The sequence below is a fragment of the Gossypium hirsutum genome, chromosome D12, assembly GCF_007990345.1.
Source record: "Gossypium hirsutum isolate 1008001.06 chromosome D12, Gossypium_hirsutum_v2.1, whole genome shotgun sequence".
NCBI lineage: Eukaryota > Viridiplantae > Streptophyta > Magnoliopsida > Malvales > Malvaceae > Gossypium > Gossypium hirsutum.
The window spans coordinates 2947016-2961426 of NC_053448.1; the positions used below are offsets into that span (position 1 = coordinate 2947016).

At 34.0% G+C, this 14411-nt stretch overlaps 1 protein-coding gene across 2 annotated transcripts; it reads right to left on the minus strand.

Moving 5' to 3' along the window:
* Positions 1-462: 462 nt before the first annotated feature.
* Positions 463-6732, minus strand: LOC107953381 (phosphatidylinositol 3,4,5-trisphosphate 3-phosphatase and protein-tyrosine-phosphatase PTEN2A). 2 transcript variants are annotated; one of them, XM_016888677.2, is made up of 13 exons: positions 6473-6732; positions 5243-5670; positions 4986-5087; positions 4854-4910; positions 4009-4074; positions 3290-3466; positions 3082-3168; positions 2908-2972; positions 2759-2835; positions 2183-2229; positions 1493-1623; positions 1329-1398; positions 463-1214 (listed from the first exon to the last, which is right to left on the minus strand). In XM_016888677.2, exons 2-13 carry the CDS (start codon positions 5651-5653, stop codon positions 669-671), a joined length of 1836 nt encoding a protein of 611 aa, XP_016744166.1. In that variant the 5' UTR covers positions 5654-5670; positions 6473-6732; the 3' UTR covers positions 463-668. The 2 variants fall into 2 exon arrangements, with proteins under 2 accessions (XP_016744166.1, XP_016744167.1); XM_016888678.2 differs by having other exon boundaries at positions 5243-5739; positions 6473-6691.
* Positions 6733-14411: the final 7679 nt, after the last annotated feature.

Below are 14411 nucleotides of genomic sequence, written 5' to 3' on the forward strand. Positions count from 1 at the left end.
CCATCTAGGTTTAAAAATGGTGGCTACAGCTACAGTAGAAACTTATGTGGTTGCAACTTTATTACTCCATTCTTATTCCGCTTCTCTACTTGAGCCTTTATCGAAGTTTTCAGAACTAAATTGGTGGTCAAACTAATCAAACCATCAATCTTCGGTTCAATGAGTTCGTCCATCTTTAATCATGAGTTAAATTAATTTTTTCTTGGTTCAACTAATTTACACTTATTTGTGAATCAATTGATCTAATTTGAACCGATACAGTTGAAACTAAATTTTACTTAATTTATGTAAATCTTGGGGTCCAAGAATTCTCTTATCAACTTAAACATGAAACAAGCCAAAATAATACAATGACACGTTTAATCATCGTCTTCCTTGGCACGAATGTTTGGAACTCGGATTGAGAGTTTTCTGATTCCAATTACTACCGTTTTCGTTACTTGCTAATCCCATTAACTGTGATTCACATTTAATGGAATGTTTATTCTGATAGTCAAATGTAATAGTTTTTTTCAATTTACAACATAAAGAAGGCAGAACCAGATTCTGATGATGATACAAGATTCAAATGAAGCGAATATGATTTGATATAATATGGCCGACGCGTATAACTTGCAAACCAGTTTTATGTACAGAAGAAGTGGCATCTGTTGTGTTCTGCCCCAAGTTTAGTCACTTTCATAGTCCTCATCATCTCCAAAGCTGAAAACAGATGCATCAGCCGCCATTGCCCTGAATTCACTTTCTGAGCTCGAAACTTGAACACCTGCAGCAGGAGGAGCTGCAGCAGCAGCAGCAGCATCTTTTCTTGGCTCACTAGTACCATGAATTGGTTGGGAGCTTGCACTTCCTAAAGAAACTTGCTCGGTAGAATGCACCAAACTTGCAACTTGAACTGATTTGTCATTTGTTTCAGGTTCGGAGGTTGCTGAATTAAGAGCTATTCCCTCTGCAGATGTTGCCTTATTCTGCCTGCTCTTTGAAGAACCAGATTCTTCTGCCTCACCGTCTGAGAACACATCATCTTTGTCATTATGTCCTGGGTCTTTATTTTCATTTGCTGGGGCTGCACCTCCGTCAGTTGATGCAGCACCAGTCCCGGAGCTTTCGTCTGGCTTATTGGTAGTAGTTTCAGTCTGGGGCGTGGTGGGAACAGTACCATTATAATCTACTAGCACAACCTCAACCTGGAAACCAGGGGACGGCAATTTCCTCTGCATATTAACAAAAGGAAGCTCATAACACTAGAGAAGAAATTATTTGGGCCAGAAAGAAAGAAATGAAGATCCAAGACAACATGGAACATCACAATACATTTCATGGTTTACCTTGTCAAACCAATCAAGCTCACTGGTATTCAGAACTTTTCTGTTTTCTATCATTGTTGTGTTTAACCAACTGACAAATCAAAAGGGGCAGAATCACAAGATGATTAGTTACAAAATAGTAAAGCCTGAAACTACTTTTACAGGGATGAGGGCTACCAACATACCAGTAGAAATCTCCTTGGCGATCATGAAAATGAACTTTGAAATCCCCATCCAACTGAGTTAGACCAGGCTCCCCAGGCAAAGCAAAGACCATAACTCCTTTCTTTGGTGCGCTAAACCAAAAATCTTCAGGCTGTGAAGAACATGTACGTGAACATTATTTCAAATTGGTATTCTGAGGCTCAGACTTTCAAATAGCATTTTTCAAAACATATTGGTGGTGGTTATAATCATGTTGTAAAAATCGGACCAGACCGACTTGTTCAACCATTGAACTGGGAAATAGTTGCTCCAATCGTTTAACCATATAAGTTGAACAAAATATATATAACTGGCCAAACCAGTAATAACCGGAAAAAAAAACTGGTAAAAAAAAAGAAATAGATTTTTTAACAAAAAATTTCGGTTTTTTCATCACATTTTGGTCCATTTTCATGTTTTTTTTTTTGTAAATATATTTCTTCCTAATTTTTATGATTTTTTATTATTTTTCCCTTTTCGAATATTTTATGAATTTATATATTTTAATGGGTTTCCTTAATTATTACGAATTTATATATATTTTATATTTCCTGAGATGGTTGAACCACCCAATTGAACCAAAAATAAAATACCTAACCGGTGTGACCTCCAGTTTGGCATTTACCATGATTATAATAATTATACAAAACAATAAAAAATATTAGACATACCGAGAGATCCTTGGTGCGCGGATGCTTCTTTGTTGAGAAGATAACACCTGTACACAGGAGTATTGAAGTTCATGATTTAATCTAGGGTGATAGCTAAGATAGCATTAAATGACAATAAAATGGCTGCATGTCACTTTCATCTGTTAATTTCCCAAAAAAAAGAACCATTGTACAGTATTCATAACAAAAGATAAATAGCATCAAGAGTTAGGTTTGAACCTTAAACATGAGGAAGCAAATTAATTCAACAATGAAATTATGAGATTACTTAGTTGCTATTGGGAAGATTCAAATACAACATAGGAGTTTCAGACTATGGCTATGTATTTAAACACATTTATGCCAGCATTATACCATAAAACACCACCAGTACATAATAAACAGGAGTTTGAGATACTAGTGCCTGCCTGCACCATGAAGGTTGAACCAATTATCTTGTATTCAAACCTATAAGGCGTTTGTCTGTGTTGAGAACATCTAAAACACCCAGATGCAATGAGAAGTTCAGCATAAAACAATAAGAACAAGCCAGCAATCAAATAAAGGGAATTGTTTGCAGAGACAGATAAGATATACCATTATGATCAGAGATAGTGATGGAGGGCCTGATCCAATAAGGGCAGCGATGGAGCCGGAACCCCCTAAGCATGCACCTGCATAAAAAGTGGATCAGCACTAAATGAAGACCAAATATGCAACATAAACATTCTATAGCCAGATAATACCTCCGCCCAGGCGGGTTTTCACCATTGAAGTATGTTAACGTGCGTTCGAAGTATTTGACATATCTCTACAATGCATGCAAAAAAGAAAATGCCAAAGATAAGATGAGATAAATAGCTTGCCAGAAACAAATCTTGAAAGTATAAATTTTATATCACTGAAAATCAATTGCTCACAATTTGACTTGGCAGAACAAGCCCCTTTCCATCAACACATCTTTTCTGGTTGTAGTAGTCAATGGACTCTTCAGCAGTGGGGAAGAACTGCAGAAGGATAGCAATTAGCAAATAAGTTATATAAGAACATAATCATCTATTGTGACCAAGAAATGTGAAGCTACACCAAATTTACTAGCACTTCTTCAACGCGTTCATTGAGTCAAACCTTCAAGTATAGAAGAAGGCTAGAGATCATCAACCCTGTCCTTGCCATTCCAGCTTTACAATGCACAACTACAACATTCTCAATGTCCTCCTTCAGCCATGAGTAAGCACTTCGACAGAAAGATATTATCAATTGAATTGGGGGGCAATTATGATCATCAAACGGGAAACTGGCCACCTGAAGAAAAAGTTTGGTATAAATGACATAAATAATAAGATGACTCAATTTCATTTCACACTCTGCTCATCTTACAGTAAGTTTTAACAGGGTGTATTTGCTGTTGTACATGCATTGAGTGGGAAACAAAAGGTGATGGTTTTCGTCAAAGTTGAGGAGGAATTGACTAGTCCCGGGAATTATCCTCACCAATGACTGATTGTCATCATTGAGTAAAACACTCTTCTTAATCCTGTCCTAATGGATTCCATTGAAAAATTGTTTAACAAGAAAACTGGTGGCCGGTTTCATCGTTGTGAGATGAACTTATTTTTGTATCTGACGGGTCCTACCAAATGGGAAGTAAAATAATTTTCAAATGCCAAAATAGGGTGATATAGTTACCCGGTTAAGAGATAAGAAGGTTCTTCTATCAAAGCTGAACAAATAGGTGTGGAGCACAATGCCACCAAATAACCAAAATAATTTAAGAAATAAGCCTGGGAGAAGTATTAGAAGTAAACATATTCCCATAAGAGTTCCCATAACAAATAACAGCATACCTTTCCTTCAAGTAATGAAGCATCATATAGTCTTTCAGAGCAAAGGTTATACACTTTGTACTTGTCCTGCATATAGAAAGTCAATAGAGTTTAGCACCAAAAGCTGCAGTGGGGCTGGCCAAGGATGAAAACATAGTAACATGCATATGAATTAGTGACAAAAAGGCCACTTCAATCCAAAATTTTCTTTTGATTGGTACAGCCAAATATTCAGGAACAATGATTTTAACTGCTTCAGAAACCTCAACCGAAAGGTTCATGCTGAAGAGAGGTGGACGTAAACTTTGAAAAAGGTACAGGCCAGAAAGTTGAACATAGACTTGTGAAGTTTTTATTTGAAGATAGACGATTGCCAAAGAAGGCATAGAAAGAACAGAGTGAAGACTGAGGAAAGTTCTCATGTTCAAAGAGCAGAAAATATATTAAAAGAAGAGGCAAGAATAATCTCTCCCAACCACCAATCAAAATTTAATAAATCAGTATTTGAATGAGCTGCTCTGCAGCAAAGACAACTTATCATCATTGCACACAGTCCTGTAAGATGTTTAATATATCTCAAATACTGAAAAAAAAAACTAACACAAACAAGGGAAAAAAATTGTTTTTGTTCAACTTATGATGTCAGAACAACGAACTTGCCATCTATTTAGGAAATAAATGGTAAAGCCCCAACAAAGAAACATCACAAAAATCAATATGTCTTAGTAAATTACTACAAGAAGCAATCATAAGACAAAATTTGATGGAAAAATTGTAAAAATAACATTAATCAGGGGAAATGCCAGAAAAGAAAAGAATAATGATGCATGGAGTGGTTAATTATATACTGATAGAGATTTGATTACCTTGTGATATGTTTCAAAAAACTTAATCACTTCTTCCATGTGATTACGATAGAAACCCTGTATCACAATTATACATTTTTCAGTGCAGACATGAGAGGATAGTCAAATTCAACTACCGATTTATGTAGCTACCTCAACATATCCAAAAAACCCAGAGCTCAAGTCACCAGCAGGGAATCCCATAGCAATTATGTTCTCAGTGATGTATGTCATATCTAAGTCAAATCCTCCTTCCTGAAGTGAAGGTGCACAGGTAAAGTCACAAATATTGAGATTCAAATCAGAGTAAAAAACAACAGTTACTAGACATATCACACATGAAATTCTTTTATTTATTATTTAAAATATTGGAGAAAAAATGATATGGGAAAGAAGAGCATACAGCCCACCTGGTATCTCCGTTTGTTCTGTGAAACAACATGACGAGCCTTAACCTGTACAGCTTTTACTGCATTTTTAGATGAGTCCACTATACCTTTCGTAATTGTTCCAAGAAAACCAGGCTGCGTGGTTGCTGAAGCACCGTCAGAACTATCACTAGCAGGAGATTTTGGAGACGAACGCAGTCCAAACCCACTAGTAAATCGTGAAAAAGTTGATTTTCCAGCATTTCCTGTTGGTGAGTTCTCTTGCGAGGTAGCAAATGGCTGAGGAATTTTTAAATTTTTGGCCCATGATGACAGCTTGGATGGTGCATCAAGAGTAGGATTAGTAGATCCTGAATTTGTGACAGCAGGAGTTTGTACCTCAGAAGCTTTAGCAGAAGGCGAACTTGGCTTGTCAGCAGGTACATCATCCATTCTGCCGTTCCAGAGGTCTAAATAATAATTGAACGTCAAGAGTTAAAAGACCCAGCATATACGACACCAGTTTATAGTAATTACAACTGCAAGCATAATGTAGAATTTCAGCTAAAAAATACTAAATGCTATAAGAAACATAGACTTCTTGTCTTCCTACATTTAAGTAAACGAAAATCACAATTTGCTACATACTCAAATTGATTTGACTTATTGCCGCAAAGCAAGTATAAAATGGGATGAAAATGCTGACATAAGCAGATAGTCAGGTGAATCTTCTAGTTTTCTGTACTTTACATTCTTCCCAGTAATGCATGGCACATCAATCTTTTCATGATCTTACAAAGAAAAAGTAGTGCCAAAATAACATAATTGCAATAATGCAAGGTATAGCACCGATCACTCTAGGAGGTACTTTTAATCTATGCATTTATTTCCAGAAGAAATTTCAGCTGTCCATTACTAACAAGAAAATGTTGTGAGTTGCAGCACGCTAGGCAAGCAACCGTTCATACAGAAAAATAATGTACAAGAACAACTATTACAACTGTTTCAAATGCGAGATTAACAAATTATCAGCTTCTCACTCAGATTACTTGCTAATTAACAAACAATAGTTACTGATTGTTCACTCCAAAGGTCAAAAGAACATATTCATTTGCTCTTCAAGTACACTAAAGTCTTCAGCATCTAATCAAAATAAAACTTCAGAAACCCTAAACAGTTGAAAAGCAAAAACTAAAGGTGAAATAACATGAAATCATCGACTCTTCCAAAAGATTTGGTTAAAGAGATTAAGATCAACGGCAATTATCTTACCTCGTATTGAGACTACGGAATCACTTTAGTAGGGGATTGCAAAAAAAAAAAAAAGGACCTAGGGTTTCAAAATTGAACAAGGCGATGGAGAGAGAGAAGGGACCGAGGAGGGAGGAGTGGCATTCGGTATTTTCAAGGTTCTTTATTGCGTCAGTTCACGCGCTCTCCGTGGCCAACGAATGTGGACCGCTGATTTGGTTGAAACTGTATTAAAGCTTGTAATTGGACGGTGCGTGATTTGTTTCACAATTACTGAATAAACTGTATTAGCTCTTACAATGAGATATGTTCTCTTAAGATTCTTTTATATGGCCCCATACTTTATCTTCTTGGTCAATATATGGCCCCATGCCATACTGATGAATATTCATATATTTAATCTTATAATTTTATTAGGATAAACTCAATTATTACCTCTTATCTTATCTTAAAAATTCTTCTTCCCCCAACAAAGAAAATCTAGATTTGATAATATAAAAGTTATCTATCTTCCATCTTTTTCATTTCATATTATAAAACCACCCTAATTCTTTATAATTTATTTATTGTTTAGAGAAAAAGTATATTGCTTATAAATGCGATTTTTTTGCATTGTTTTATTTTATATTCATATAATGTATTATTATGCAGAATTTTGATATAATGGATTTTATTTGATTAAGTTGGTGTCAGTTAAGTCAATTTTGTTAGTTTAGTCTATTATCATCTCGGTTATGGCAGTTAGGTTAATAGATTATCAATCACTAAAATTCATAACTTAATCGACTTAATATATATTTATTACGAAAATTGCATAAAAAATTACTAAATTATTAGTAAGTTTATCTTTTATTCACTCAACTTTAAAAAGTTTCAAAATGGTCACTAAATTATTTCAACTTTGAACATCACAAATTTACAAACCACAATCTAAACAGCTTCTCTCCGTTATTTGTCCATTGTTATTTTTGTTGGCTTTTCTTCTTCATTTGCTTCTCAAGCAATAACAAACTTTGTCTTTGTCGTGGTTCATTGTTTGGTACTTGTAGTTGGACCTTGCTTCAATAGTTCCTAGTGGATTGTCCTTGCTGTGTTTCATTAGCAAAATTACTAAATAATGTGAGGAAAACAATTATAGGTTTTAACACGTTCTGTAAAAAATAGAATGTCGGTAATGGTAATATATTGCAAAGAAAAGAGAAAGAAAAATAAAGAACACGCAGATTTTTACGTGGAAACCCTTTCGTGGAAAAACCCACGGGTAGAGGAGAAGAAAATTCACTAGGTCGAATTCGAATGATTACAAGAGTAGGCTAAGTCTATTTATAGGCTTGTAAAACCATATTCTAATAGGAGTGTAGTAAGATTGAAACACCTTATTCTAATCAATATCAAATAGATGGAGTTTAATAAGGTTTAAAAAACCTTATTCTAAAATAAAATAAAAGAAGTGTAGTTCTATATGGATTTTACTTTTATTTTATTTTACCACTGTATTTTATTTAAATAAGGATTCGGGTCACTTAATTCTAACAATCTCCACCTTGACACGAATTCTCAATGAACGAGTTCTTCATCGCGAACTCTCAACGAACAAGTTCTCCACCTCTTCCATAAAACCCCTTAAGGGTTTAACTTCAACAATGAACACCAACCAAGTCTAAGCAATGCTCAAACTTGGTTATAGGAAGTGACTTAGTCATCATATCTACAGGATTTTCATGAATACTAATTTTTCTCACAACAATATCACCACAAGCAATAATATCAAAAATAAAATGATACCAAATATCAATGTGTTTTGTTCTCTCATGAAACATTTGATCTTTTGTAAGGAAGATGGCACTCTGACTGTCACAAAATACTGTACTGATTTGAAGGTTTTCATTGAGTTCACTAAAGAGTCCCTTCAACCAAATAGCTTCTTTACAAGCCTCAATAATCACCATATACTCAACTTCAGTGGTAGACAAAATGACTGTAGTTTGCAAAGTGGCTTTCCAACTGATTGCACAACCTCCGATTGTAAAGACATAACCTATGAAATATCTTCTTCTATCAAGGTTTCCAGCAAAATCAACATCAACATACCCAATGACTCCATCTCTAGTTTTTCCAAACTATAAGCAAACATCAGTTGTAACACCCCTTACCCGTATTCAATACCGGAATAGGGTACGAGGCATTACCAAAACACATGCACTTGTAAACGTATTTAACCGAGTTATAAAATTTCATCTAAATTAAAACTTTCAAAATAATTAACATGCTCCTATAACTTTTCACAATATATCCTCAAAATGTTATAATCATAATAATTAGGGCTTACGAGATCCGATACATACTCATGCAATTCAATGCTTCATTTCCATTTCCTGCAATTCGCAATTTCTCATGCTCACGATTTAGATCATATCACTAGCAATTTCCATTTAATTCACGTACAATTCAATGACATCAAGTTCAACACTAATACGTATTTACCATTTAACTCAATGTTTATTGATTATACCATTCAATAACGCATTTATGAAATTCTCAATTTTGCAATGAAAATATCACTTTAGCTTGAATAACAACATCGTCCTGATATAAATACACTACCACTTATCCATTTACTTTAATTTTTTTGGGTCCATTTGTCACTTACCATCCTTAATCAAATTAGGGAACGGTTACGAAAAATTGAGTACTTCACTTTCACTTTGCCATAGTATAACTATGGTCTTACGTATGATCACTTATCACTTGTCCCTGATCAGATAAGTGTAGCTAGGCTACCACTTATCACTTTGTCACTTGATCAGATAAGTGTAGCTAAGGCTACCACTTATCACTTTCTCACTTGATCAGATAAGTGTAGCTAAGGCTAATACTTATCACTTTGTCACTTGATCAGATAAGTATAGCACTTATCACTTTTTCACTTGATCAGATAAGTATAGCACTTATCACTTTTTCACTTGATCAGATAAGTGTAGCTAAAGCTACCACTTATCACTTTGTCTCTTGATCAGATAAGTGTAGCACTTATCACTTTTTCACTTGATCAGATAAGTGTAGCTAAAGCTACCACTTATCACTTTATCCCTTGATCAGAAGTACTCAAATCTGGCGTTCCGCTTAATTTGATCATTTATTCGATTTTTGCATTTTTATTTTACTCTCATTTCAACAATAAATACATTTCATCATACATTATATAATTCATGAAATTAACATTTAATCATTAAATTTCAGCCATATGAACTTATTATTTCATTATCTTTCCACACTTGTTTCTATGCACATCACACAAGATATAAGCATATCATTCAACCATAGTTGCAAGCTAGTGTATTTAAACATGACTCTTTTTGGAACTAACCACACGATAAACCATTTCAATGCATAACTTATAAATTTCATGTGGCATAATCTAGCCACTACTTGGCCAAAGTCTAAGCATATACACCAAATATGTTAGCCAAATACACGTATAGCATAAACATTATAAGCATGGATGAGCACAACATTTATTCATGTATCAGGCTTACCAACATGTGTTAATTCATAAACCATTCATGACATTATTTCATGCCAAATCATATACCGAATATACCATACACACATACTATGAAACTTTTATTTTCACACATGAGCTTAAACCATGACCAATAATGCACAAATATAAGCATCATTTCTATTTCATCGTTTATCAATTAAAATCAAGCATATGACCAATTATACACAAATCATTCATATATTTCCCAATTTTCCTCCACCTCCTCTCCATTCCACATCCTTAATGTGTATAACACACTTAAACAACATTAGCTATAATTTCACTATTCACTCACATGTATATTCAAAACTGTTTATCCGAGTCAGAGTCACTAAATTATTTTTATCCAGAGCGACAGAGCTCCAAATTAAGATCCGTTAATTTTCACTAAAACTAGACTCACATATATTCATACCATAAAATTTTCAGAATTTTTGGTTCATCCAAATAGTACAGTTTATTCTTTAAATTTTCCCCTGTTTCGTTGTCTGACAATTCCAACTACTCTTCACTAAAAATTAGTTATCCCATTGTACAGAATTCGGATGATGTTTTCATTTGTTTCTTCCAAAAATAGACTCATTAAGGATTCTAACCATATAAATTATAACTCATAATCATTTTTTTACAATTTTTAATGATTTTACAAAGTCAGAACAGGGGAACCCGAATTCATTCTGACATTGTCTCACAAAATCTATTAGATCTCATGGTTTACAATTTCATTGCTCACACCGTTTCTTTTATAAGAAACTAGACTCAATAAGCTTTAGTTTCATATTTTATTCATCTTCTAATCCAATCTCTAAAATTTTTTGTGATTTTTCAAAGTTACACTACTGCTGCTGTCCAAAACTGTTTTAGTGCAAAATGTTGATTTCCATTTTGCCCCAAATTTCACAGTTTATACAATTCGGTCCTTTCTCAATTAACCCCTCAATTAATATAATTTTCTTAATTAATACTTTACCTAGACATTATAAGTTGTTACACAACTATTTAAATTCAGAATTTCCACATATAACTCTATCTTCAAACTCTTTTACTATTAGGTCCCAAACATTCACTTTCTATTCAATTCTTTCAATAAAATCAGCATATGAACAATTTAAAGCTCTAATTTCATGATAAATCATCATATAATTCCAGCATATATTCATATCAACTTTCAAATTCTTTCATAAAATCAAAAACTAATGAATTTAACAAGTGGGCCTAGTTGTAAAAGTCATAAAAATACAAAAATTTCGAGAAATAGTCAAGAATTGAACTTACTTGTAATAAAAATATGAAGAACCAGCTTGAAGAAGCCCTTCCATGGTGTTTTAGCTGATGAGAATTCAGAAAAATGAAGAGAAATCTAGATAATTCTACTTTGGTCCTAACTTTATTAAGCAAATTTTGTAATATTCCAATTTTGCCCTTAATTCTTCTTACTTTCTTGCTGATTTCATGCCTTTGCCGTCCAGCCCAAATAGAACTTGGGTCTATTTTCCTTTTAAGCCCTCTTCCTTTTATCATTTAAGCTATTTAATCATTTCCCAAAATTTTGCATTTGTTACAATTTAGTCCTTTTTGTTCAATTAATTATCAGAACTTTAAAATTTCTTAACGAAAGTTTAATACTAACTTTTTAACACTCCATAAATATTTATAAAAATATTTATGGCTCGGTTTAAAATCCCCGAGGTCTTGATACCTCATTTCGATTCTAATTATTTTAATATTTATTTCTAGTGCACTATTCACTATTTCAAAAATTTTCCTAACTTCACATTTAACTTATACTTATTAAATTAATAATATTTTCTACCCATTTTTCGAATTTAGTGATCTCAAATCACCGTTCCGACACCTCTGAAAATTCAGGCCATTACATTTTTTTTCTCGTCGGATTTGTGGTCCCGAAACCACTGTTTCGACTAGGCCTAAAATCGGGCTATTACATCAGTAGTACCTCGTAAGTATATTAAAATCCACTAAACTGATTTCTAATATTCTTTACCAGGATTCTTCATGTATTTGCTAACTGCTCTGACTACATATAATAAATCTGGACGTGAGCAAACCATAGCATACATGAGAGATCCCACTGCACTAGAGTATGGAACATGTGACTTATACTCAATCTCATCATCTGATTGTAGAGACAAAGCCGATGAAAGTCTGAAATGGGTTGCTAAAAGAGTACTAATAGGCTTAGCACTTTGCATATTGAACTTGCAAAGAACTTTCTCGATGTACCACTTCTAACTTAGGTACAATTTATTTGCTTTTCTATCTCTAAGAATCTTCATACCAAGTATCTTCTTTGCTGGTCTCAAATCTTTAATCTCAAATTCTTCACTTAGTTGGGCTTTGACATTTCTTATCTCTCATTTATCTTTTGCTGCTATCAATATGTCATCAACATAAAGGAGTAGATACACAAAAGAACCATCATTGTTTTTCTTAAAGTAAACACAACTGCCAAAGTTATTTCTTTTGAAATCATGAAAAGTCATAAAGGAATCAAACCTCTTATACCACTGTCTTGGTGATTATTTCAAACCCTAAAGGGACTTTTTCAGCAAGCAAACATAGTCCTCTTTTTCTGAGACTGTAAAACCCTCTAGTTGTTGCATGTAAATATCCTCTTCAAGTTCTCTATGCAAAAATGCACTTTTTACATCTAACTACTCAAGCTCTAAATCATGCATGACCACAGTACCAAGCAAAGTTCGAATCAAACTATGCTTCACAACAGGGGAGAACACATCTGTGAAGTCAACTCTTGAAATTTGATTGTAACCCTTTGCAAAAAGCATTGTTTTCTATCTGGGTTCTTCAACTTCTAGAGTACATTCTTTCTTTTTAAACACTCATTTACAACGAACAACCTTTTTTACCTTTAGGAAGTTTCACAAGATCCCATGTTCTATTTTTGTGGAGTGATTTCATTTCCTCTTGTATAGCAAACATCCACTTTTCTGAGTATTCATAGCTAACCGCCTTAGAATAATTAAATGGCTCTTGGTTTGTATCTATATCTTCAGCCACATTTATAGCATAAGCAACTAGATCAGCTCAGCATACTGCTTTGCAGGTTTAATTTCTCTTCTAGTTCTGTTTTTGGCGATAGAGTATTGTGGTGAATAAGCAACTCTATTATGAATTTTTGTGCTGGCTTGAGAAATCGACTCTATTGTAGATTCTGGATTAATCTGATGCTTCACCTACTTTTGAGTTTCTTTATTAGAAGAGTCTTTAAGTGATAAATTAGGTAGCATAGCAGTTTCAACAAAAAACATCTCTACTAATAACAACTTTTCTATTTTTAAGACACCATAACTTGTACCCTTTTACACCAGCTTTATAACTAAGAAAAACGCATTTAATGGATTTCAGTTCCAAATTTCAATTATCAACACGAGCATATGCAGGACAACCAAATATCTTTAAATCAAAATAGCCAGTAGGATTACCAGACCATACCTTTTGTGGAGTCTTTTTGTCAATGGCAACGGATGAAGATCGGTTGATTAAAAAACATTAGTAGATGCTGCTTCGGCCCAAAATGACTTTGATAAGTTGGTATTTGACAACATACATCGAACCTTCTCTATGATTGTTTTGTTCATTCATTCTGTAACGCCGTTTGCTGTGGAGTAGGACGAACTGTCAAGTGTCTCATGATCCATTCTAACTTGCACAATTTTTTAAATTCATCAGAAAAGAACTCTAAGCCATTGTCTGTGCGGAAGTATTTTATTTGTTTTCCTATCTGTTTTTCAATCATAGTTTTCCAAGACTTAAATGCGGAAAACACTTTGCTTTTTTACTTCAGAAAGAACGCCCAAACTTTTCTGAAAAAATCATCAATAAAAGTTAGCATATAATTAGCTCCACCTCTCGAAGGCACTCTAGATAGCCCCCATAGATCAGAATGAATATACTCCAATGTTCCTTTCGTGTTATGGATTCCTTTGGTGAATTGAACTCTTTTTTGCTTCCCAAAAATGCAGTGCTCACAGAGCTTCAGTTTGCAAATTCCATACCCATCAAGAAGTCCTCTTTTGCTCAATTCTACCATACCATTCTCACTCATATGCCTTAGGCGCATATGCCAAATTTTAGTAATATCATCATCTGACAAGAAAGAGGGTGCAACAGCTACATCACCAGTAATAGTAGAACCCTGCAAAACATATAACTTGGTAGTGTTTTTCTGCCATTTCATCACAACGAGGGAACTTTTAGAAATATTCAAAACCCCACTTTCAGTTGTGTATTTGTACCCTTTTGAATCAAGAGTACTCAACAAAATTAAATTTCTCTTCAATTTTGGAACATGTCGTACGTCACTAAGTGTTCTGACAACTCCATCAAACATCATAACTTTAATTGTTCCAACACCTGCGATTTTATAGGAAGCAT